The sequence below is a fragment of the Macrotis lagotis genome, chromosome 2, assembly GCF_037893015.1.
Source record: "Macrotis lagotis isolate mMagLag1 chromosome 2, bilby.v1.9.chrom.fasta, whole genome shotgun sequence".
Taxonomy (NCBI): domain Eukaryota; kingdom Metazoa; phylum Chordata; class Mammalia; order Peramelemorphia; family Peramelidae; genus Macrotis; species Macrotis lagotis.
Genome location: NC_133659.1, coordinates 105,911,705 through 105,937,221, shown reverse-complemented (window position 1 = coordinate 105,937,221; position 25,517 = coordinate 105,911,705). Strand labels below are relative to the sequence as shown.

The window sequence follows — 25,517 nt, the reverse complement described above, 5'->3', positions numbered from 1 at the left end:
CTTATAATCTCTTTGACAATGTGTAAAGGGATGACTGAATGTAGTTATTCAGTCATTTTTCAGTTTCATCCCAGCCTTTGTGACTCCGTTTAGGATTTTCTTGCCAAAGATTCTGGAATGGTTTGCTATTTCCTTCTCCAGCTTATTTTATAGACAAAGAACCTGAAGCAAATAATTGAAGTGACTTGCCCAGGGTTACACAGCTAATAAGTGTCTGAGGCTGGATTTGAACTCAGGAAGATGAGTCTTTTGACTCCAGACCCAGCACTCTCTCTCTTGTGCCACCTAGCTACCCCCCCCCACCCCAATGAATATAGGTTTGAACATGATATCTTGGCTTGAGTAGAAAAACAAGAGTGTGAAGGATGGCAGTGACTTTCCTAAGAAGAGTTCTCTTAAGCCATGGGAGAAGACCATCTGTCCTGTGCTGTGGGAGGTGTTGGGGAAGAAATAGAGGATGTCTCTCTTTAAGGGTTCCCCACCCACCCTTAGGGCCAAGTTCTAACTGAAGTCCTATTGAATGCAGCATGATTCTAAATAGAATTGGACATCAAATCTTAGAATTTTAGAGCTGGAAGAGACCTTAAAGATGACCTGGGTTCCAGCCCTGCCTCTCTGAACATTAGTTTACTCATCTGTAAAGTGAGGTGGGTAACACCCACCCTGTTGTGTGATAAAGGATGTGTAGGAGCCGATTATCCCTCCAGCCAAGCCCTCATTTGACAGCCCCTCTCATTTAGGCCCAGACAGGCACTCTCCGGACAGCATGGCGGGTGAATTAACTCATTGAACCAGCTCAAAGGCAGGGTCCCAGAGCAGACCTTCCCCCTTCAGGGAAGGCAAGGGGGGTGGTGGTGGAAGGGGCACCAGGGTGTCCTGGCTAGGGACTGGAGAGAACTGTTATTGGCCTGGCCCAGTGGGTGTTCAGGTTTCACTTTGGGGGGGTGGGGGAAGGGTACGGGTGTGGGGAAGTGTGTGTTTGTGTGTGTGTGTGTGTGTGTGTCTGTGTGTGTGTCTGTGTTTGGGAACTGCCATTCTAGCCTTCAGGGTACTTTTCCCTCTTGCATAAATGGAAAGTATACTTGGCTACTGACCTCTTCTGGGAAAAGAGCCCAGCCAGGGGGAGGGTGGGGAGGAGGGTTATTCTGCCCCTAGATGTCCTCTTTGCCCCCCCCAGTAAAGAATTCCAAGTACCCTTTGACCCTTAGCATTACATTGATGCCTGAGCAGAGTAGACAGGTGATGGTGAGGCAAGCCAAGAACACAGGGAGCCCCCCTTTCATCTAATTGTCTCCCTGAGGTCTCACTCCCATAATATAACTTCTAGCTATATAAAGACTTGTCTATGAAGACTTTCAGTGCCCCTTCCCCTTGTTGTGGGAGGGAAAGGAGCAATATCCAGGACCTCAGGCTTCTTGGCCAGCTGGTGGCTAGAGGATATGGGCTCCATCCAGCTCCAAGACTGCCCTGACAACTTCACATCCCTAGTCAGGGAGTCATGGGGATTGAATGGTGGGGGAGGGGAGCAGGGAGCTTCATAAGTTTTTGGCATTCTTGATAGTGAGGGAGGCGCCTGTATCTTTTTTTTGATGGGGGTGGAGGCTCCTTGGGTTAGGAGGAAGGCAAAGACTTGACCCTTAGGCATCCCTTCCTAGCCTATCCTTTGTCCATTTTCATAGATCAGTTTATTTCTAGGCAGAGAAAGAGACTGAAGCAGGGGATTCTCCGGTTTTAGGGCTCTAGGGACATTGAAGCCCAAGGAAGTCTTGAATTTTGGTATTGGAGTATGTGGTTGTTTCCATTTTGACTGCATCACCTCCTGGTTTCTGTTTAGAACTGAAAGCAGGTAGGGAGGCCCCCTGGGGGCCCAGTCCCCCCCCCTTTTAGTCTGGGAGAACCTAGGGGAGGCCAAGGTGAGGGTCAAGGAAAAGAGGGACTTTGTGCAAGAAGGGAGAGGCCAGGAAGGCCACTGCCATCCTCTTCCCTTTGCTCCCCTCCCCTCAGATCTTCCCCAGCATTTTTTCTTTTTGAGAGGCTGGGTTTGGGTTCTCAGACAGGGCGACAAAAGCAACTTTCCTCCAAGCTGCCGCCACCTGTTGGGTTTTCACACATTGAGGGGGAGGGGGGCAGGGAATCCGATGCCCTTTTCCCAGTGGCTCTTGTGTCCTTGTCTCCTCTCTCTCCCGCCAATACTTCCCCCCCCCCCCCAACTTCAAGGATTCACTTTGCTCTTGACAGGGCCCGGGACCAAGGGGGGGTGGGTCAGTGGGAGGTTGAGAGCAGCTGGAAAGGGGACCATTGAGTGGGAAGGGGCCGGTGCTGGCAGGCGGGAGGGAGAGTTTGATGGATTACTTTGCAGGCCGGGAGGCTTTTCCCTAATCCCCCTTTGTATCCCAGCCTGCAGCCCCCTTGCTCTCCCCTGACAGGCCGCTGAGCAGAAGCCTCCCTGTCCCTAGTGAAGAAAAGGCAGCTCAGCAGGGTGAACGCTAAATCCCCAGCCTCCGAACCCTGGAGGGAATGTGTGGTGGGCTTTTGAAAAGCGGGGCATGGGTCTTGCTCCCTTCCATCCCCCCCACCTCAGCCCTCTTGGCAGGATGGGTACTGGGGGACTTTATCTTCTTGGGGCAGAGAGTTGGGAGGCTAGGAGGAGGTTGAGATGGAAATCTAGCCCTAGGAATCTAGGGAAGGGGAGAGGGGGGGAGTGATCTAGCCATGGTTTTGTAGAAAGAGCATTGAACATGGAGTCAGAACCCAGCAGCTGGATGACCTTGGTCATATCATTTCACCATTCAAAAACTCATCTTCCCTATCTATAAAATGCACATTATAATATTTGAACCACCAACCTTTCAAAATCTTAAACCACTATGTAAATGGGTATCATAATTGACAGTAAGGTTTACTTTCTGACTGGCTTTCTCCACTGCATAGAATTATTATTGTGGAGTTTTTAAATTTTTTGGAGGGGATAAGGGAATTGGGAAGAGAGCTTTGTAATGTCGTCCCAAGAGGGATCCTTTGAAGGATCCAGGGCTCAAGGAATGTCTTGGCTTAACTAGGACTAGACAGTCATCCCTTCGACTTTCTTTTTCTAGAGCCTCAGTCTCTCACCTCCCTAGCTGTTTTCATGTCTTTCCCTACCCCCCACCCCCAGATTCCCTCCTCCTCAACTCCTTGGGATAATGTAAGGCTTGCTCCCTGAAAAATGGGGGAGGCAGTCGCTATTCAGTCGCAATTCTCCCCCTGCTTTTCATTACTATAGGACCCCTAAGTTTTGCAGGATGGATTTCAGCAATATACCAGAGAATCTGATTGGGGAGAGGGTGAATGGGAAGCTTTCTCTTGAAAGCCTAAGAGAAAGCCCTCTTCCATTGTGACTGCACAGTGAGAGGGGTCACGGCACAGGCGTCAGCAGCTTGGAGCTGGAGCTGGCCCATTTGATGTGTCTTGGGGGGGGTCGAGGGACTTGGGGTCTAGATAAAGAAACTCATAGAATCGTTGAACATGTGGGGGTGGGGTGTTAGCCTTGTCTCCTTTACTTTTTACCCCCCCCCCCCCCCCAGGCTCTACACTATCTAGTCCTGATTTATCAGCCGGGATAGGGAGCATCCTTTGGCTACCCTCCTGCCCAGCCTGAGAACAACAAAGCAATCCTATGGAAAGCCCTCAGGGACTTCTTTATGCATCTGTCCATACTTCTCTTGGGGTCTATAGGCTTTCTGCCTCCCCTCTGTCCCCTCCCCTTTACCCTATTCCAACACTGCCTTTTGAAGTCTGAGAAAGTTAGAAAGTTCAGGTCAAGTTTGCTCCTTTTAGTCAGTGACCTTTTCTCCTTCCCTGGACTGAGTAGAGATGTTATGGGGGGTGGTTTTAGTTGGGGAAATCCAATAAATGAGGATCTCTTTAATCTCCCAACTGTGGCTGGTAGAGTCCAGAGTGCTGGACAAGGTGAGGAGGGGGCCCCCCATTCCCTCTCCTTTCCTTCTGACATACCCATAGTTACTGGGAGAGACCTGGAGTCCTGATGATTGGTGCAAGAGGCTAGGAAGATCAGAACTTCTCTATCCTTACTTACTTGGTTACCGTTCCATTTCTCTAGTCCTAGGGATTTCCTCCCAGGGTGGAGGAAGGAGGTGCTTGTATATGTTTGGTGTTGGTGGTGTTGGCAGCAGAAGTAGAAGGTTTGGGGATGGGAAGAATTCTCTCTTCCTCTGATTTCTTGTGTCTGTCTCTGTCATCTATCTGTCTGTCGCTGCCTGTGTCTGTCTGTCCCCATCTGTCTCTGTCATCCATCCATCTGTGTGTGCGTGAGAGAGAGTTCTGAGGTCTTGGGTGAGTCGGGGGAACCATCTCTGTAAGGGTTGGGAAATTAGAACTGGATCTGGAGGAGCAGCCTGGACTATGGAAATTCTCTTCCCTGACTTCTTTCCTGGGTGGTCAACCAAATTGTCTCCCTTCCTGTTGGGTCTTTCTCTTACCTCACCCCAGCCCACTCCCCTCCCTCTACTCCACTTCTCTCCTCCTTCTCCAAGTGAAAGTCGAGTTCTTGCTTCTTCCTGTTGATCTTTTGTTTGCCAGATGAGTAGAGCATGATAAGAGAAGCCAGGCAGCTGCATTTGAGAGAGAAGGGGCAAGAAGTTAGGGGGATGGTCTTAGCACCCCCCCCATTTTCAAACCCAGTGTCGAAGAATGCCAGCTGCTGAAAGATGGAGGTGCTTAATGAGTAAACCAGTTTCCAAACCATGAAGAAGTGCATAAGCAGGAGCAAGCTTGACACTGAGATAGGGGCTCATTTTCACAGCTCTTTGCCTAGCTTAACTGGAGCCCCCAGCTAGGCAATGAGCTTTCAGGGCTCATAGCTTGGAGAGTCAGGATGTAATGCTGGAGTAGGTCTATCTGGGGAGAATTTAGCAATCCTCAGTTCTAATTTATTTTTCTATTTGTACTTAGCACAAAGCCCCAAAATAAGGAAGAAGACAATCCTTAATAGCTAAATTGTTGAACCCTACTCTATAAGACATTCCTTTTTTTTTATTTTTTTTAGGTTTTTTTTTTGCAAGGCAAATGGGGTTAAGTGGCTTGCCCAGGGCCACACAGCTAGGTAATTATTAAGTGTTTGAGATGGATTTGAACCCAGGTACTCCTGACTCCAGGGCGGGTGCTTTACCCACTGTGCCACCTAGCCACCCCTTTATAAGACATACTTACCTTGTCTTTTCTGGAAGAGAGGGGCAGGGCTGACTTCTTAAATTTTTTTATTATTTAATTTTTTCCATTTATATGCAAAGATAATATTCAACAATCATATTTTTGTAACTTTTTTGTGATCTACATTTTTTCTACCATCCTTCCTTCTCTCCCCCTACCATAATAGTGAGTAATCTGATATAAGTTGTGCTTGTACGATCGTGTTTAGCATTTCCTTATTTGATTCATTAATTTTTACTGCTACCAGGTCCCACCTGATCCCTGAAGCACCCAGGGTCACCAGAATTCTCCTTAACCAAAGGCAAGATAGGTCTGATTTTTTTTTAAACCAGGAAATCAAAGGAGAAAGCATAAAACAAGATAACAAATGTTTAATAAATGTTATGTTGTCTAATAATTGAAGTGAATGTTCTTTTGGATTAGAACTGGAAAGAACCTTAGAGCTAGTTCCTTACAGGGCAGGGTCTGAGTGGACTTTATTTTTTGGTTTTGTTTTGGTCTCTATTTTTCCATTGTTTAGAATGGGTCTAACACAAAATAGGCACTTAAATATTTGCCAGGGGTCTATACCTTTTTTTTTCTCTGAGGATGTCTTTGGACCCCCTTAGGCAGTTTGATGAGAGGTATAGATTGATCTTTTCATAATCATGTTGTTTTTTAAAAAAATCATGATGAAAGAAAATGCTAAATTTCAGAGGTTAATGAAAAGTGTAGTTTTTTTCTCATCCAAATTCATTAACACCCTGAAAAGGGGGTCCCTGGACCCCAGGTTATTGTATAAGCAAACTTCCCCCTTTAATTTTCTTTTTTTTAAAAAATTCCTCCTCTTTCACATTAAAAAAAAAGGAACTTGAGAAAGTTAAGTTACTTGGCCAAGATTAGTGGTACAATATGTATTCTAAACCACTGATTAAGAGCTATCCAGCACCACCTTTGTCCACTTTCTTGACTTTTTTTTTTCCTGGTGAGGAGACTGAGACTGAGACTGGTTAAGTGACTTGCCCAGGGTCATGTAGGGAGTAAGAGGCAGGATTAACTCTAGTTTTTCTGACACTAGGAAACACTCTTGCTGCCAAAAAAGGTAGGGGAGATTGGAAAGAAAGTGGTTTGGGGTAGTCATGGAGTGTTTCTGAAGTTGTCAGGATATCATAATTTGCTTAATTCTTCTAAAGGGCTCTGATTTTCTGGGCCTGAGCAAAGGCCTGCCTAGGTCGGGAGGCTGAGGAATGCTGTGTGTCCACTGCCTGGGGAGAGACTGAGGGCGGCGGGCCCCACAAGCCAAGAATTGAGGGGTAGCGAAGTGGGGCCAGGTTGGTGCCTGCTTTTTTCCTCCCTGTGACTCCTCAATGAGCTCTTCACCTGACCCAATCCCCAGGGAACTAGGGAGAGAGCTGCGGCTGTAGGAGGAGGAGGCAGGTAGCCTGTTGTGCTTTAGAAGAGCAGCCGGGCTGGGGAGACTCCCCGGGGAGGACAGAGGAAGGAGCTGGCAGGATGCAGAGAGGAAGAGTGGGAGAGAAAGAGGAAGGCTGCATGATTAATGTTTGCTGGAGAACTGCAATTTATTTTAAGTAGCAGGGAGTTTGGGAGGGAGGTGGGTCTGAGCTGTGGGTGGTGCTAAGGTTGGCAGAGCTTCTGTTTGCTCAGGGAGGGCCAGTCCCTGGGAAATGTGAAACAGGTGAGTCCCTTAGCCCCTCCCTGTGTCGCTAGAAGGTGGGTGGGGGTGGTGGAGCTGATCCAGAACTCCAACTTCCTGGATTCTGGACCCCCTGGTTCACTGGAAGCTAGCACCCTGCCTCCTCTCTGGGAGAAGAGAGTGAATAAGTTAGGAATGGGCACATGGAGAAATCCAGAGAAAACTCTAGGGTGCTGTGGTTATACCCATTTCCCTTTGAGAAAAATCTAAGAGAATAGAATTTTCTAATCCTGTCTGCTCTGCCGCCTCTGTAATATAACCTGAGGCAAAGATTTCCCACTCATATGCATCTAGTCACCTGGATATTGGTTAACTCTCCTCCAGGGTATTGGCTCCAGAGAAAGGAAGTGGTAGCAAATGTTCAACTCAGTCTTAGAGATTTCTCTAGCCCTTTCCTTCCAACATTCCTTCATCCATTATGAATTTAGTAATCTTGTACTTTTGGGAGCATCTGGGTGGTATGGTGGTTAGAACACTGGCTCTGGAGGCAGGCAGACCTGAGTTAAATCTGACCCCAAACAGTTGCTAACTTTGTGACCTTGGGCAAGTCATTATACCCCAATCAACTAACTCCAAAAAAGAAAATCACCTACTTTCTGTAAGGTATCCCTTGTAGACACTGGAGGATACAAAATTAAAACAAAAAACAGTCCTTGCCTTTAAGGAGTTTCCATTTTATCGGTAAGGGAACAAAGATGGATACAGTGTTCACATAGATATGAGAGCATTAACATCAAAGATGATTGGGAAAGACTTTCAGGTGGCACTGAAGCTAGACTGAGAGAGAAGAACATTCTAAGTAAGCAAAGGAGGCTTTGGGCAAAGCATGGTGACATAGAATGGTGAATTTTGAAAATAGTTAATTACCTATTAATGGAGAGAAAGGGAACTGGTACCAGACTAAAGGACTTTAAATGCCAGGCAAAGGAGTTGTAGTTTTTATCTTAGAGGCCTCTCTACCATGTTCTCTCTACCTCTCAATCTGGCTTCAATGCTACCTATTATTACAGAAAGCCTTTCCTGATACGCCAAATGATTTGCCCAAAGTCACCTAAGTGGTAAAGCCAAGATCCCTAATTTGTTAGCCTTGTATCCCTTAATAATCCATTAGCCAAATAGTTGCCAAAACATAAGCTTAAAGCACAAATCCTCTCATTTACATGTGTGTGTGTTTTCCTCTTTCCCCATTCTCCTTCCTTCTTCCCTCCCCTCCCCATTCTCCTTCCTTCCTCCTCTCCCCATTTTCCTTCCTCCCCCTTTCCCCCCACTTCCTTCCCCCCTCCTCAATTTATCTCATTTGAAAAATGAAATTTTTGAAACAACTATCCTCTGGTGAAGGCTTGAGCTAGGGTGGAGAGAAGGGATTTTTATTCAGTCTTGTCTGACTTTTTGTGACCTCATTTGGGCTTTTCTTGGAAAAAATATCAAGTGGTTTTTGCCATTTCCTTCTCCTGCTTATTTTACAGATGAAGAGACTGAAGCAAACAATGAAGTGACTTGCCTAGGGTCACACAGTAAGGATCTGAGACTGGATTTGGACTTGGAAAGACTCCAAGGTCTAGCTTTATTTCATCCACTGCACCACCTAGCTGTCCAGAGAGAAAGGATCGATTCCACTCATTTGGGGAGTAAGGAAGATTGTAGAGTTGAGGATGAGTTTAAGACTGTGGACCTGGGTAGCTCAAAGGCCATTGGTTTCATCAACAGGAGTGGGGAAGTTTAGGGGAAAGGCAGTTTTAATGGAAAATAATGAGATCTGTTGAGTTTTGGACCTACTTCAACTAGCATTTAATGTCTACTTGTGGGTGGTACTGTATTAGGTGATCTACTAAACCCTTCCCAGATGATACCCTGTTTAGGGTCAGAGGGGTTAAATAAAACACATGTAGGAGACTCTGGATTCAAGCCCTCCTTTTGGAAGCCATAGAACACCTGCTCTGTTCATCACTTGGGGATGCAAAAGAAGCATAAAAAAGAAGATTCTTGAGGACAGTTGCCGGATCTAGTTGGGGGAAATATATTCATTAACTGAAATACATGAGCTTGGTTGTTTTGTACATATTTCACAACTCATAGATATACAAGGAATTGAATTTCAGCTCATGTATTTTCTATCAGTGTGAGTTTAGGCAATTTCTGTAAAAGAAATGTGAGTTGGTTTAAGTCTGATGAGGGCCAGAGGGAAGGATTCTTAGAAGAATGAGATTTGACCTGGACTCTGAAGGCTAGATACTTCAGGGGGTAGTAAGAACATGAAACTGTGCCCTTTCCCTTTATTTCTACCCTTCCCCTCAAACTGGGGAAGCTGGCACAGCTTCAAATTTTACTATATAAATCCCTCAGAACTCCCAATATTCCTGATTTCTTTCCCCTTTTTATTGATCCCTAAAACAGCTGGCATCTGTAATACAGTGTATGATGGGTGAGTGTCCAATGACCATGACTCAGCTCAGAGATGGTATTGGGAAAGTGCATATGAATTCCTCAGTAGGAACTCCTGCAGAGAACAAATATTCTTCTGAAGGTTACTGATCTGAATAGGAACTGGGTGGGAGAGGAAGGCACTGTGCCAGACTCAGGGGGAGCTGGGCATCACAGGTGTTTCCAGTTTGGATGATGGGGACTAAGTTCCTGGGAACAGCCCCAGAACAGTTGAAACAGCTCATTGTGAGAATGTTTCTTCCTTAATAAAACTGCTTCCCTCATGGGTATTTTAAGGTGTTTCACAGACAAGTTTTAAAATCAAGGCATTCCCCCAAACCATAGTCTTTTCTTTATTATTCCACTTGGACCCCTCTTTTAGGGGTGTGCAAGAAAGACTAGATAGCCACAGATGCTATCTAGTTTACATCTAGGGTGAGAGAAATAAGAAATGCTACCTATTATCCCAAAAGAACTTTCAAAGCAATCTAGTTTGAGAATATAAATGAATGGGAGGCTGAAATTGAGGGTTCAGGGGAGTCTACACCAAACCAGTGGAGCAGCTCAGAATAAGGGGGTAGGGTATGGGGAACTGAAAATTCAATAACCTTGTTTCCCATATTGATGGGAAAAGACTGTTCCATAGGAAATCCTATCCAGAAAATATTTACAAATCATTTTATCATTGAATGTGGAATATATTATAGAATTTTTGTTTTGGCAACGGATTTGTCTTTCTAATGATCTTAGTCTTAGGCCAACATTAAACTGTACTTTTGTCTTCTGATGGATGGATGGCTGATGAGGAAGGTGCTTGGAGGAATCAGAGCATTTTGAGGGGAAGGAAAATAAGTACTATTTTTTTTTTTTTGCGTTGCTTCATTTAACCCTCATAATAATCCTATGAGGTAGATGTAATGATGATATAGTTGAGGGAACTGAGACAGACAGGTTAAAGTGATTTGCCAGGGTCACACAGCTACTAGATTTGAAGTCAGGTCTTCCTCACTCCAGACCCAGCACCCTTCTGTAGCACCTTATTGCCTAAGAGGGAAGGAAGGCCATCCTGAGTTATAAATTACATATTCTAAACCTGCAGTGTGTGGAATTTAAAAAAAAATGATACTCTTCTAATGTAACTTGTTTCTTTTATAATCATACATAGTTTATGCATCTAAAAACAACCTTCTGAGAAGGGGTCCACAGACTGCACCAGACTGTTCAAGGTGTTTATGATATACAATAAAAAAGTCCTTGGTATGGATAATTATAAGTTTGCTCTTAAGGTCTAATACTTCCTGTGTATACTGGTTTGTCTCCTAGGATCAAAGTTGCTAGGATGTGTCCACATCGAGGAGTCTTTGTGCCACAGGACCCTTGACATAGTCAAGGAAACAGTCTGAATCAGGGTGATGGTAGAGATGAGGGGTTCCTGCATGATACAGAGGCAACTTGTAGCTGAGCACAAAAGGAAAGTTCTTGGAACCTGCAGTTTAGCTGAGCCTTGTTCCTGCTGCATTATCTGAATCACAGTTCCCCTATTTCTCAACTTTTTTCCTGACGGGCCATGGCCCAGAAGCTATGGGCCACCCGGCTGCTACGGCATCGGAAAACCCAACTCTTGCTGGTCAATCTGCTGACCTTTGGCTTAGAAGTTTGTCTGGCTGCAGGGATCACCTACGTGCCACCTTTGCTACTTGAAGTTGGGGTAGAAGAGAGGTTTATGACAATGGTTCTGGGTAAGTAAACTTCCCCCTATTTTTATACTCCTTCTGTTGATTTTTCCTATCCCCAAATTTCATCAGGGTCTTGGTTTCCCTCCCCTCCCCACCTAGCGACGTACCCTTGAGGGAACAGATTGGTCTTCCTGCTGAGGGGGAAGTAGATTTTCTGTTAACAGGGAGATTTTATGCTCTTCTCCTTTCTGGAGAATGAACAGTGGCAAGAATGTCATCGTGTCCATGGTGTTGAAGGGGTAATCCTAGTTTGGAAAAGGCCCTTGGGGAAAGTGGAGAATTTTTTTTAACAATATAATTTTAGGGGAGGTAATTCTTTAAACATTTTTATTCGTCTTATTTTTTAAATCTTCTATATTCCCCTCTACCCAGAGAGTAATCCCTAATAATAAAACATTTTTAAAAAGAGGTAGAAAAGGAAAAAAAAATTCAGCAAAATCAAACATCACATTGGAAAGGTCTGATGTTCTATGTGACTTTTCATACCATGGGTCCTTATCTTTGCAAAGGAATGTGGCAGGGGATGTCTTGTCATATTTTTTCTTTGGAACTAAAGTCATTTTTGATGACGTTTTTATTATTGGTCATTATTATTTCACAACATTTAGTTATTTTTCATTGTTTTGTTGTTTTTTATTTACATTGTTAATCAATAAGCATTTATTAATTGATTATTATGTGCCAGGCACTATCTTGGGAGTACAAAGAAAGACAAGAACTCTTTCTGCCTGCCCACCAGAAGCTTTTATTCTAAATGTTCTAGTTCTTATGCACTTAATGTTGTTTTCCTGGATCTACTTACTTCATTTTGCATCAGTTCATATATATCTTTCCATGTCTCTGTATATTCATCATATTTGTTGTTTCTTAAAACACTATATTCCATTACATTGATGTTCACATTTTATTGAAACATTCCCTATTTAAAGAATATTCATCTACCTTGTAAAATGTTTGTTTTACTTTTTTCAATTAACAAAAATTTGATTTTTTTTCCCTTCTACCCCCTCTCCTTACATTTTAGGGGTGGTGGGAAGGGCTGGGGAGAAGATCCACCTCTGTTACAGAATTGTAGAATTAAGCAAGACAAATGACCATATTGGTCATATTTTCCTCTTGATGGAAAAAAAAGATTTGTTTGATTCTGTACTCTGAGTCTTTGTCCTGTTGATCAGGAAGTGGTTAGTTGGACTATTTAATCAATAGTCCTCTGGACTCCTGACTGATGATTATTATTATTACGTTGATCAGAGTTCCTAGATTTTAGAATATCAAAATCTTTGTATAAATTGTCTCCTGAGTCTGTTCACTGCCCTCTTCATTACTTCATGCAAGTCTTTCCAAGTTTCTCTGAAACCATTCCCTTATATAAAGTGTTCTCCTGAAGTCTTTTTTTCATCCTAATACAATTTCTTCCCAGTTTTGCCCAGAATTCTCCGTTATAACAAAGAAACAGGTGAGCAAAAGTAGCAAACACTGCAATCCCGTGGGATTAGGTGATGCTCTCTCCCTGTCCTCTACAACCTCATCTGATTAGGGGTATTCAGAGACACTCTAGGCAGGTCAGCCGATCAATCTGTGAGCAGTCTTCAAGCAGCTGCTGCATGCAGATACTTTGTAAGGAGCTTCTATTCTATTAGACAACAGGTATGTGGGAGCAAAATTAATAATAGGTCATTATGGGGAGCTACGTAGGACTTCAAGTAGAAGTTGTGCTTGAACTGAGTTTAGAAGGAAACAAGGGATTCTAAACAAGGTCATTTCCTTTAGCCTGCATCTAAGGTCTTGAAGAATGGTGTTCTCTTGTTATAATCATTGTGTATATTGTTCTTCTAGCTCTGTTTGGATCAGTTCATACAAGACTTTTTCCTAGTTGAAGGATGGACAGATTTGTCTCTGCAAATAAATTCTTTTTTATTTTTTTAGGTTTTTACAAGGCAAATGGGGTTAAGTGGCTTGCCCAAGGCCACACAGCTAGGTAATTATTAAGTGTCCGAGGTCAAATTTGAACTCAGGTACTCCTGACTCCAGGGCCAGTGTTCTATCCACTGCGCCACCTAGCTGCCCCTCTGCAAATAAATTCTACAGAAGTGATGTGCAAGTTGCAATTTTTTTTCCATCATATTGTATGAACTGAATATATACACACATATATTTGTGTGTATGTGTGTGTGTGTATATATACATATATATGTATATCATCTCATATGACGTCATCATGTCCAAGGTGGTGAAGGGGTAATACTGGTTTGGGAAAGACCTTGAGGAAAATACACACACACACACACACACACACACACACACACACACACACATATATACGTGTGTGTGTGTATATATATATATGTATGTGTGTGTGTGTGTGTGTGTGTGTGTGTGTGTATATATATATATATATATATATATATATATATATTTATACCTGTAATCTTGTATGAACTTCTGGGAGGGAGGTAAAACCATTGAGGATAGTCTCTGCTAATCCTTCTCTGTTCTCCCTCCAGGTATTGGCCCTGTCCTGGGCCTGGTGTCCGTCCCCCTCCTGGGCTCAGCCAGTGATCACTGGCGCGGGCGCTATGGACGACGCCGACCTTTCATCTGGGTCCTGTCCCTTGGTGTGCTATTGAGTCTCTTTCTTATTCCTCGAGCAAGTCGACTCGCTGGGCTGGTGTACCCAGATGCCCGGCCCTTGGAGCTGGCACTGCTGATCCTGGGTGTGGGGCTACTGGACTTTTGTGGCCAGGTGTGCTTCACCCCACTGGAGGCCCTGCTCTCTGATCTTTTCCGGGATCCAGACCATTGCCGCCAGGCCTTCTCTGTGTATGCCTTCATGATCAGCCTGGGAGGCTGCCTGGGATACCTGCTGCCAGCTATTGACTGGGATGCCAGTGCCCTGGCCCCTTATCTAGGCTCCCAGGAGGAGTGTCTCTTTGGCCTGCTTACCCTCATCTTCCTCACCTGCATGGCAGCCACACTGCTAGTGACTGAGGAGGCAGCTCTGGGCTCATCGGATCCCCCGGAGGGCCTCCCAGTACTCTCTGCACCTTCTCATTGCTGCCCGTGTCGGGCCCGCCTTGCATTCAGAAACCTAGCTGCCTTGCTGCCCCATCTCCACAGGCTCTGCTGCCGGGTGCCCCTAGCCCTACGTCGGCTCTTTGTGGCTGAGCTCTGTAGCTGGATGGCACTCATGACTTTCACTCTCTTCTACACTGACTTTGTCGGTGAAGGGCTGTATCAGGGTGTACCAAGGGCTGAGCCTGGTACCGATGCCCGGCGACACTATGATGAAGGTGAGGAAGCCTATTGTTTTGGGAAGAGCTTTCTGGAGAAGTTCTTGACCCTGTCTCTGTGTAGTAGGTGAAAGATGAAATGATTTAGGAAGTAAAGGTTCAAGCTTTTAGGCATATCAGTTTATTAAGCAATGCATGCCAATTGGATAACAAATCAGGACAAACCTCTTCAACTTAAGGCTGGACCCCAAATACAAGGGGAGACAGATGTTTATGCAGTAAAATTAATCAAATAAGACCAATTGATTAAAGGAAAACAAAAATCCAGGATACAAAATTAGATAATCTGATTTCTAATTGGAGAAAAGATTAGAGACTTTCAAGTTGGGAGAAGAGTGAACAGGTACAAATTCCCTGAAATAGAAAAGGAGATGTTCCATCCCCCAAAGTGTCTGTATTCAATCAAAGGAATTTGGAAAACAATAACTAATTGGTTATCAATCACTAGTACCAGACCAAGTTTTTGATAAGACATGGGCTACTGGAGATGTACAATCATGAGAAGACTTCTTGCGTCACTCTTCAGATTGGCTGGTTTCTGGTCAGCATAACCTAGATCCTTGGTTAAAGATCTCTAAGGAGAAGGTAGAGGTGACCCAGCTTTCTAGCCTCACAGGACTAGGTTCAAACAATACAATAAAGTTTTCTCCCAATTCCCACAATTGAATAAAAGTTTTCTCCTAAGACAGAAATTAGCCATAATTGAATAGAAAAGGAACTGAGCTCGGTCCAGAATTGAGTTACAAGATCAAGTCAGTGAGGTCACTTCCTTCTTAACAATTGACCACTTACTGTTTTAATTCTTCTCTATTCCCTCATCTGGGATAGTCTGGGTACCTCACTTCTATCCTCTGGCCCTGAGTGTTCTCACCTATAAAATGAGCTAGAAGTTAGGGTCTAGTTCCTAAAACACTGCTCCCCATGTTCCCAACAATAAGATTGTGTTCTTGGTTCTCCCAGTCCACCCATCTCCAGAGGTCAAAGCTCAGAATCAATCCCATTTTTCCTAGCCTTTGGAGACATTGCAGAATCCAATCCACAAAGCTGCTAGAGGGTTAGTGCACAAGAACCTATTTTTTTGTGGGGGGGGGGGCTGTGTTCCCCAATAGAACCTCTGCATTCTGAGAATTATAGGATTCCCCCCCTCCATTTGTCTCTGTTCTGACTTTCCTTTTCTTTCCCCTGCCCTGTTTGTGGAAGGTGTGCGGATGGGGAGCCTGGGGCTCTTCCTGCAGTGTATGATCTCCTTATTCTTCTCACTGAGCATGGACCGACTTGTACATCGCTTTGGGACCCGGACAGTGTACCTGGCCAGTGTGTTCACCTTCCCAGTGGCTGCAGGTGTGACATGCTTGTCCCAGAGTGTGGCTGTGGTGACTGCTTCGGCAGCCCTCACAGGCTTCACATTCTCTGCCCTGCAGATTCTGCCTTATACCCTGGCCTCCCTCTACCACCGTGAGAAGCAGGTACCTGGGCTTGGGACGGTGGGAGGGAAGGGGAAGGGAAAGAAGAGGGGACCCCTGATTCAGAGTCCAGTAAGATAAGTTATCCCAGTCACCAGGAAAAATCTCCTGAAGATCTAGAGATTTGTATTGCAGCAAAAAGGATTTAGGTTGCATTTAGAGCTACATTTTGATTTTTAGGGGGAAAATCACCTTTCCTAAGATTCTCTAGTGGGGCAGCTAGGTTGTGCGGTATATAGAGCACCGACCCTGGAGTAAGAATGACCTGAGTTCAAATCCAGCCTCAAATACTTGATTCTTATTCACTGTATGACCTTAGGCAAGTCACTTAACCCCATTGCCTCACCAAAAAAAAAAAGAAAAAGAATTCTCCCAGTTTCGGTAATCAAACAGCTGTCTGTGGGCTAGGCTCCTTCTGCCCCCTGCCTTCTCTGGGAGCAGGGTAGAGTAAAGGAAGGGCAAGGGGGGGGAAGAAAGCGGTAATGTTCAGAGAACACATCTGGATCAGGTGGAGTAGTCATACCTGGAGGCAGAAGAAAGGACTAAATGACCTCTTGTTTCTTCAGCCCTTAGGGGGAGTAGTCAGGTTTATTCATCTACCAAGAAGGGAGAAAAAGTAGTGGCTACCTTAGTTCCTAATAGTTTAGCTCCTGAAGCCCTAAGGCTAACCTCTGATGGGTGGGGAAAATCTCCAGTGTTTCTGACCTTTTCTTCCTAGTTTTTCTGTCTCTTTTCCTTTAATTCTCTCTTCTCTTCCTCTTTCACTTCCTTGCCTCTATTCTCCCTCCCCCCCCCCCCACATCCCCCATTGCAGAGCTCCCCGAGCACCCTCTCAGGAGACTAACCCACACGATGCATTTGATGGTCTGGGCCCTGCTGTAAGTTGGGACACCCTCCCACTCATTCTTCCTCCTAACCCCTCCATCTGGAAGTCCTTTTTCCCAGGGCTAGAGGTACCTAGGTGGGGCAATACTGGGCCTAAAATCAGAAAGCCTTGAGTTCAAATCCAACCTCAGTGAGAAGAACAAGGAGGTCATATACTTAATCTCCCTGCCTCAGTTTCCCCAACTGCAAAATAGGAATGATGATAATATCTGTCGGGGTTGTTGTGAAGATTATATATTTGAAAAGCTCAACATTGCTTAACACACATAGTAGGGTTGCTCTTTAGGTTGCTTCTCTATAAATCCATCATCCCCAACACCCCTTCTTCCCATCCCTCAATTGAGCAATCTATGAGTTCATAGTTGTACTGATGGAGGGAAAGGGACAGTTTGAAGAAGAAGAGAAATCCAGGTCTTGTCCCTGGGGAGTTCTCAAGTTGAGGAGGAGCACAATTGGGAAATATATATCACTTAGCAAGAAAACCTGTACATAGGAGTAGTGAGTTAAAAGAGAGACAGCAGGATACCAAGGAAAGATGGGTGCCCTTGGGATGAGAGAACCTGAGCCAAAATTAAACCTGAGAGACTTGGGCACACTCACCTAATGGCTTTGGGCCTCAGTTTCCCCATTTGTAAAAATAAGAACGTTAAACTTGATCCCCTCTTAGGTTCCTTCCAGCTCTAAATCTATAATCCTATGAACTTTATAAATGAATATGTGATCACATCTCAATTATGAGCTCATGGAGTAGTCAGTTTGTGAGTTTTTTGTAGCCAGACTCTGGTGGCCCTCTCCTACCTAACAATCTTTAGAATCCTTCTTCTTATGGTCACAAAGTAGTATGGACTCAGGAAATGTAGACTGTTTCAAATCTAAACAAGATATATAGAATGGAGACAACTATAGCACAGTCCTTGGAGTCAGAAGGACTTGAGTTCAAATCAGCCTCAGACACTCAGCAGCTGTGTGATCCTGGGCAAGTCACTTAACCCCAATTGTTTAAAATTAAAAAAAAAAGGACATGTAGTATAACATAATTCTAGTCCCTGTTTCCTAATGAGATTTTCCCTACAGCCCTGTTTCCAAAAACTTCAAATAACAATTGAAGGGCTAAATATTTGCTTACAGAATAATTTCTAACATGGAGATGTTCTCCAGTTGAAATTGTCCCTTGTTCCTCCCCAATCTAAGTCTGGAGAATCAGAAGTTGGTGGTTTAATACAGAAATCAGTCAGCCAACATTTTTTAAGCATCTATTGTTGATCCAGGTAGAATCACTTAATCTCCCAACGGCCAGACAGCTTTCTAAGACAATTTATAGTTGTACATCAGATGCATTGGTGAAGAGATCTCTATACAGATAGTCCAGTGGTCGTCTGCACCTTACTTCTGCCTCTTTTATCAGCATACTCCCCTTCTCCAGTCCATCATTCCTCCGTCCTAAAAAATGTGCCTCGCTGGTATGGGGGAGGAGAAGGGGAAGAAGATGACAACCATCATGGTGGTGTCATTGCTATGTACCTCTCCCAGGTAGAGTATTTAAATACTCTATTATTAAATATTAAATACTCCCTAGGTAGAGTATTTAACTTTGTAGGAAAGGGGTGGACGGACAACTTCCCTTCTCGCCTCATTGAGTGGACAGGCTGCCCTCTTGTGGTGTCTGAGATTATGGCCTGGCCTCAAGGATTGGGGTTAGTGGTTAGTGGAGGGGAGAGAGGGTGTGTTGAGTGAAGAGAGGTTCCTTTTGGCTCCTTGAGAGTCCTCATCTGCTTCTCTCATACCTCCTATTATGCTTTCAGTTGCCGAGGGGAGTCCATCAATCCTAGAAGAACACTTCTGAGGTCCTTTCCTACTCTTGCAATCATCCTCTTTTGACACCTAGCCTGGTGTTAACTAAATTTTAAACTTTCTCTGTAGTCCTAGAAGGGCATGTTAAGATCAACTTTGCAGCAGTCTCTGACATCATAGGAGATACCGCAGGCCCAAATGAGAATTTATGTGAAGAATATCAATCATTGCATGTACTTGTGGTCTTTGCTGTTGTCATTTTGCCTCCCTTTGACCTTTGGCTGAAACTTACTTTCCTAACATCTAGCTAAAAATGAAGGAAAGAAAGAAAAAGGACCTGAGTGGGAAATGATATTATCAGGTTGCTCTTGGTCAAAGAAGGCCTTCCATTGCCATCTGGCTACTTCTTTGTTATCTCCTCCATCCCTGGGCTGATGGAAGGGTTTTCTCAGCCTCAGGAGCAGCAAGGATGAGGCTGCTTATCTGATTTGCCCTCTTTCATAGAGGGGAAGAAGTCGGATTCCAGAAAACCAGGCTTTCAAATGTCTTCCTCCAAATCCCCCCCCCCCCCCCATTGGAAGCCCTATTGTAAAGAATCCCCAGCCTTTTCCTTACATCCTAGATAGCAGCTCTCTAATTTTAGTTAGTGTCAATCTAGGTTGCCCGTGGTTGGAAGAGACCCTTCCCCCCATTAAAAACAGCTTGTATCCCAAGATGGATCCCTAGGCTTTGGGGAATCCATAATAGGGTTTATCCCAAAAATGAATCCTGGGGGAGTACTTACTTTCTTTTTTTTTTTGAATTATAAAGATTTTATTTATTTTGAGTTTTACAATTTTTCCCCTAATCTTACTTCCCTTCCCCTACCGCCCACAGAAGGCAATTTGCCAATCTTTACATTGTTTCCATGGTATGCATTGATCCAAATTGAATGTGATGAGAGAGAAATCATATCCTTAGGGAAGAAACATAAAGTATAAGATAGCAAGATCAGACAATAAGGTATCAGTTTTGTTTTTTTTTTTTCTAAGTTAAAGGTAATAGTCCTTGGTCTTTGTTCAAACTCCACAGTTCTTTCTCTGGATACAGATGGTATTCGATGAGTACTTTCTTGGTATCCTGAGAAATAGCTTGAGGGCAGAAGGCTGGTGTTTTCTAAACTATCTTACTAGGAAGGGTTTGTGAAAGGGTAGGATGGCAAAGAAGATAACTTCTGGCCTTAACTATCAGGGCCTAAGGCCTCCCCCTTCCCCCACCCCCCTTGCTATTGCCTTTTTTATCTTTCTTTTTAATCTTCTTACCTGTTTTATAAACTCCTGACTTCCCTTCCTCCAGAGTTCTTTTCCATTCTCATATGTGTAAGGTAGCTGTGCCAGATCAAACTTGGGGTGAGAATAGTTGTGTATTCCTTCTGCCTCTCTTCTCCTCTTTTGCCACTGTCAAGAGTAGAGTGGTCCTTCTCAACAGGAAGCTAGTCCCTTAAGGAGAAATTCTTGTTGGAAAGTTTCCATTTCTCCCCCCCCCACTCTCAATAGGACCCCTAAAGATTCTGGCTACTCTGGAACCCCTTCCCTTTTTGAAAATCAAGCTATAAGTTCTTTCAAGGTCTCTTTATTGTATTCTGGGGCCCTGCTGTCTGATGTCTGTTGATTCCTATCTTTTTATGCTAGACTGATCCCTCTTTGGGGCTGTGGGGGAGTGGGTCCTCTGGGACTATCTGGTTAGGTTTACACTAATTATCTTTTTTCCCCCTTTTCCCAGGTATTTTTGCCCAAATACAAAGGGGACACTGGCAGCAGTAGCAACGGTGACAACCTGACCACCAGCTTCTTGGCAAGCCCCAAACCCTTTCCTAATGGACATTCAGGGACTTCCAGTACCAGCCTCTTTCCTTCCTCACCCCCACTATGTGGGGCCTCCCCTTGTGATGTGTCAGTGAGGATGGTAGTCGGGGAGGCAGCTGAGCCTGGGGGCCCAGGCCGGGGCATCTGCTTGGACTTAGCCATCCTGGATAGTGCCTTCCTCCTCTCTCAGGTGGCACCATCTTTGTTCATGGGCTCCATCGTCCAGCTGAGCCAGTCGGTCACAGCCTACATGGTGTCGGCAGCCAGCCTTGGGGTGATAGCCATCTATTTTGCCACACGGGTGATATTTGACAAAAATGACTTGGCTAAGTATTCCATCTAGGCCCCCCCCTTCTTTTACATCTCCCTCCATTTCTGCATCTGTTCTCTCCTCCCCAACCTTGTCTGAGACGTGGGTTGGGAACTACTGGGAATCACAGGTCAGACTACCAAGGGTTTTTCCCTCCCCTCCCCACTTGGGAGTTCCATCCCTGTCATTGCCAAGGTGGGGTGGGGTGGTTCTTTACTGTCCCCCAGTGATTGTGAAGCGCTTAGTTTAAGAGATGATTGATGAGCAGGGGCCTGGTGCCTCTGGGATTCTTGCACTGTCCCTCTATTTCCTTGCAAACTTTAGGGTGATCAATGCTGGGGGGAGCCCTGGGGTAGCTGAGGCTGGTTTCCTGGCTAACCTAATAATAAGCCTTAACTTCTGAACTTCTAGTTGAGGGGCAGGAGTACACAGTGGGGGCTTCATATTAATTTTATGGGAAACATATGAGTCTATAGGACCTTAGGGAAAATAGCTAAGGTCCAGAATCAGGACAGTTGAGAAAAAGGGATTCTTTGTGAACAAACCAAAGAGGCCACCCTTCCCTCTTCCCCACTCACAGCCCCTCTCACAAAACTGTCTAATGTTCCTCTTCTCTGAATTTGGGGGTTCCTCTTCCTGAGGCTTCTCTTACTCTACTACTCAGAAAGTTTTAGCCTCACTCCCAGGATTGGAAAATGTGAAACAAAATCCTTTAATGGTGAGACTTCTGCCCAGATCCTATTATCCCTTCTGCTGCTTCCTTCACTTTGCCCTCCCATCGCTCCTTTAATCCATATCTAAAAACTCTTCCCCATTCCATTGGGCAGGTCTTGGGTTTTTGGTATCTAACACCAACATTGTACACAAGTCTTGAAGCATTTGAGTTATTTATTTACCAGAGTAGGCGGCTGTTGCTAACTCTCTACTTGGTGGACTTAGTGTAATAGATCTATTAGGGTCTGGTTCCCTGTTGTTGAGTCAAACCAGTCATTTCCAGGTTCTGGAAATTAAATAATAAGGATGCCTATTACTTAGCCAGTTACCAGAGGCTCTGGTCTCATTAAATGGTTCTCACAGTGCCTTGGCTTACCTGCCTCTTTCAACCTTCTTTACTTCAGCACCCACCTCTGCACCCTTTTTCTTCAACTCTTCTGCCTTGGTTCCATCTCTAACTCATGAACTTGAGGTCTTTTTCCCTTGGTACCAGGACCCCCCTCTTCCCCCATCCCTCATTGTGTTGTCCCTAGGTCTCTAGCCTATCTCAGCCCCAAAAGGCATGCACTGTGCTATGGGGGACACAGGATCTCAGGAGCACCCCTGCCTGGGCCAAGGAGGTCTTAACCTCGGGGGTGTAAATGCTATTTGCAATAATGTTTAATGTCTTATTTATTTAGCTAAGTAAATATTTTGTACAGTGTGCAAGCAATCAGAGTATAAAGTTTATTAAGGTGAAATAAAGAAGCTTCTTATATATTTAATAAGTAAGGATATTTGTGTTGTGTGTGGGAAGGAGTACCCAATCTATCTTGGGACACTGAGAACAGACTTCACGGCTGATTTTTTTTAATTTGCACTTTTCAGTGCCTGCAGATTGTGGGTGCTCCCAGTAGATGGCACCACACACCATCACCCCTTTCCTGCCATTGTCCATCCCCAGACAGTCCTATTTTGGATGTACATAAAAATTGGGTTCCAGATGGGAATTTTCAGGGTAGTTGTGGAAACAGACTAATCACCTGGAACCTCTCCAAGGGCTCTTAAATATACATTGAACAAAAATGAGGACAGAGTTGGATGAGGAGAGCTGAGACCATTGCCACTCAATTGGGCTTACTCTCTTCTCCTTCCCCCATTGAACCTGCTCTTCCAACCCCCTTCTCACCTCTGTAGCCAGCAGGGCTATGGATAGAGGATACTGTTATATGATGGAGTCAGGAGAGCTCACTTCTAGTCTTGCCTTAGCCACCAAGGGGATTATGTGACCTTTGTTCAAGTGGCTGCTATACTCTGAACCCCAGTTTCCTGTAACATAAGTAACTGCAATTAGATCAGCCTTTAAAAAACAGTTTTGCAAAAGCCTAGGGTATTCTAGGCAAAGTGAATTGGGTGGGTAGGGGGAAGCTTAATTCTAATAATTTTTCTCTCTAAAGTTTTAGATAAAAGATATGTAACAAAACTATTTTTTCAACATAAAAATAAATTTATTTTTTATTTTCTTGCAAAATTTCTCAGACCCTATTTTGTTCAAGGGTTTTTTCATATCCCTTCAATTATAGCATTTATGTACCAAGCCAAATGTACTGTGTTCAAATTACATTGAGAAACACTGAACCTGCTGAGGAGCCCTTCCAGCTCTAACCTTGAAGCAAAGCCTATCTCTGCCAGTTTGTCAGAGACTGGGTGACAAGGGGCAATGCTTTACCACAACTCTCTGAACCCCAATTCCTATAAAACGGATACAAGTAGTTGTACCACCTTCCAGCTCTATCCTTAAAGCAAACCCTAATCTTCCAGTCAGCCAGAACCTGGGTGACAAGGGGCATTGCTTTACCATAACTCTCTGAACCCCAATTCCTGGAAAATGGAGGATATAAGTAATTGTACCACCTTCCTCACCAGAATTAGTAAACTGAGGTGAGATAATGTGAATGCTTTGTCCCCATAAAACACTACATAAATCACTTCTCATTCTGTTTTTCCATTTATTTCATCTGGATGAAATAAAGTTCCTTGAGGGGAGAATAAAGTTTTATGTTTTTCTTATAGGCCCAACAACTCCTGATAGGTGCCTGACCCTCAAATACTTTTTTGATTTACTAGTTCTAGTTATTTGGGCTGCAGAAAAGGGGAAAGAGAAGTCTCTAGCCCTTAGTGAACATAAAAAGCTGAATAAGAGGTCAGGACTGTGATGTGATTCTTTGAGGGTCAAGAAGGAAGAATGATCACTTGGACTTCCTTTTTTTTTTTTTAATTCTTCCCATTCAGTCCTGGAAGAGCATTTCAGCCATTTTCTGCCCCAGGGACCAGGGTTGTTCTTCCTCCTGAGGGGATGGGCTACCTTGAAGCAGTAAGCCCTATGGATGCTGGAAGTATTCAAGGAGAGGTTCAGTGATCACTTGTCAGAGACTATAAGAAAGAATCACTGCTCTGGAGCGAGAGGGAGGACCTATGAGGTTCCCTTCATCCAACTTGCATTCAAGAACAAAGTCAAGACAACTAAAGATGGCCCAAGATGCAATGGATGACCTTGGCATCTTGACTTGTCCTGTCACTGGACTCTGGAAGGTTGATTATTCTGCCTTGTTTAAATCCATTTCACATACAAGTCAAGATATCATCCATGGTGTTATTTGTCCTCTTCGAAAACAAAGGTCAGGCAACAACAGTAAGAAGATTCGAGGAACTTGTCCCAATTTTTGGAGCCTGAAGCTTTTTTGCTGTTCCTTGATCTAGTATACTCTAGAATCACAAACCAACCAAGCAGACAAGAACAAGGGCTAGATAAGTCCTTTTCTGTTTTTTTTATATCTCCCCACTGTCCAAAAAAAGAGAATTAAAGCCCTAAAGAGCTTGTCAATACATAAGGTCTCACATTATTTATAGTGGAAAGACAACTGGATTAGACAAGGAAATTCTATGATGTTTTTCCATCCCTCTTAGATTGATCATCTGCCAGTTCCTGGCTGCCATCTCAGCATGCCATGCCAGTGACTAGATTCTGTTCCTTGTTCTCTGTGATCTCTGGTGCTTGCCAGCTTAACATTTCAGACTGAAGTCATTAACTTGTGAAGGAATGAATAGTATCTTCCAATTCTAATAGACCTTGGAAAAGTGAATGTGTTGGAAGAGGAGGATATTTATGGTTGGAAGATGAGAGAGGAGGTTCAAGGTAGTCCCAGCCAGGGACCAGATTCAGCCTGTCATCTCCACAATGAACTGCTTCTCATAGGAGTCATTTGAAGCCATTTAGGTCATGCCACATAAAGCTCCTACTGCCACCTGCCTTTTCCTGAGGTCTGATAGATTTGATCTTTGAAGTTGTCTAAATATATCCATTACTAAAAAAGGGAGATTACCCTGCTGCCTTCACTGCCACTATTCAGGCTGACAGGTAGGGAATCTAAAAACTAACATTAACTTTCCTGGGCTTCAATTCCTCATATATAAAATGGGGGGGGGATGCAGTCTAGACAATCTCTTATGTCCCTTCCGACTCTAGAGTCTAAATTTTACCCTAAGAGAATGTTTTACCCAGAGAAAGTGAGCTAAGTTGGAGCAAAAAGCTTCATTTGATTTAACCATTGAGCACTTATTACAGGAAAAATCCTGGAAATGGGGAGGGGAATGGTAAAATCAGCTACATAAGAAACAAGATATAAATGTGTGTGTGTGTGTGTGTGTGTGTGTGTGTGTGTGTGTGTGTGTGTGTGTGTGTGTACAGGTTAATTTGGAAATAAGAGAAGGAAGTCACTAGCTCAGTGACATCTAGGTTTAATCAATAGAATGTGGGGCCTAGAGTCAGGAAGACCTGAGTTCAAATTCAGCCTCGGATAACTTCGTAACTTATGCCAAATCACTTAATTTTTTTTTGACTCATCTCAATTTTTCAGCTGAAGAAACTAACAGGATCTACCCTTGTAAGGCTATTGTGAGGATCGGAAGAAACAATATTATCATTTTTTATTAGTACATATTTTTGTACATTAGTACATATTAGTACATATTTTAACATTTTTATTATATTACAATGTAATGGACAAAATAATATGATGCCTGAGACATAGCAGGCACTGTTTATTCACTTCCTTACCAAGATTAAGGAAGACTGGGAAGGGTTTCTTGAAGAAAGTGGGACTCTAACTGAGATTTGAAGTGA

The 25,517-nt window shown here is 44.0% G+C and overlaps 1 protein-coding gene across 5 annotated transcripts in view; it reads left to right on the top strand.

Annotated features, from left to right (window-relative positions):
* Positions 1-24,748, top strand: part of SLC45A3 (solute carrier family 45 member 3) — a 40,207-nt gene extending 15,459 nt beyond the window's left edge. For 4 of the 5 annotated variants that reach the window (XM_074222495.1, XM_074222494.1, XM_074222492.1 and 1 more), the window contains 4 exons: positions 10,646-11,061; positions 13,563-14,348; positions 15,549-15,814; positions 20,249-24,748. In XM_074222495.1, the coding sequence (XP_074078596.1) occupies positions 10,890-11,061; positions 13,563-14,348; positions 15,549-15,814; positions 20,249-20,674 (1,650 nt within the window). In that variant the 5' untranslated portion in view covers positions 10,646-10,889 and the 3' untranslated portion in view covers positions 20,675-24,748. Of the gene's footprint in view, positions 1-1,015; positions 8,458-10,645; positions 11,062-13,562; positions 14,349-15,548; positions 15,815-20,248 lie in introns of those variants that run through there. The other variant, XM_074222496.1, reaches the window with a different exon arrangement.
* Positions 24,749-25,517: the final 769 nt, after the last annotated feature.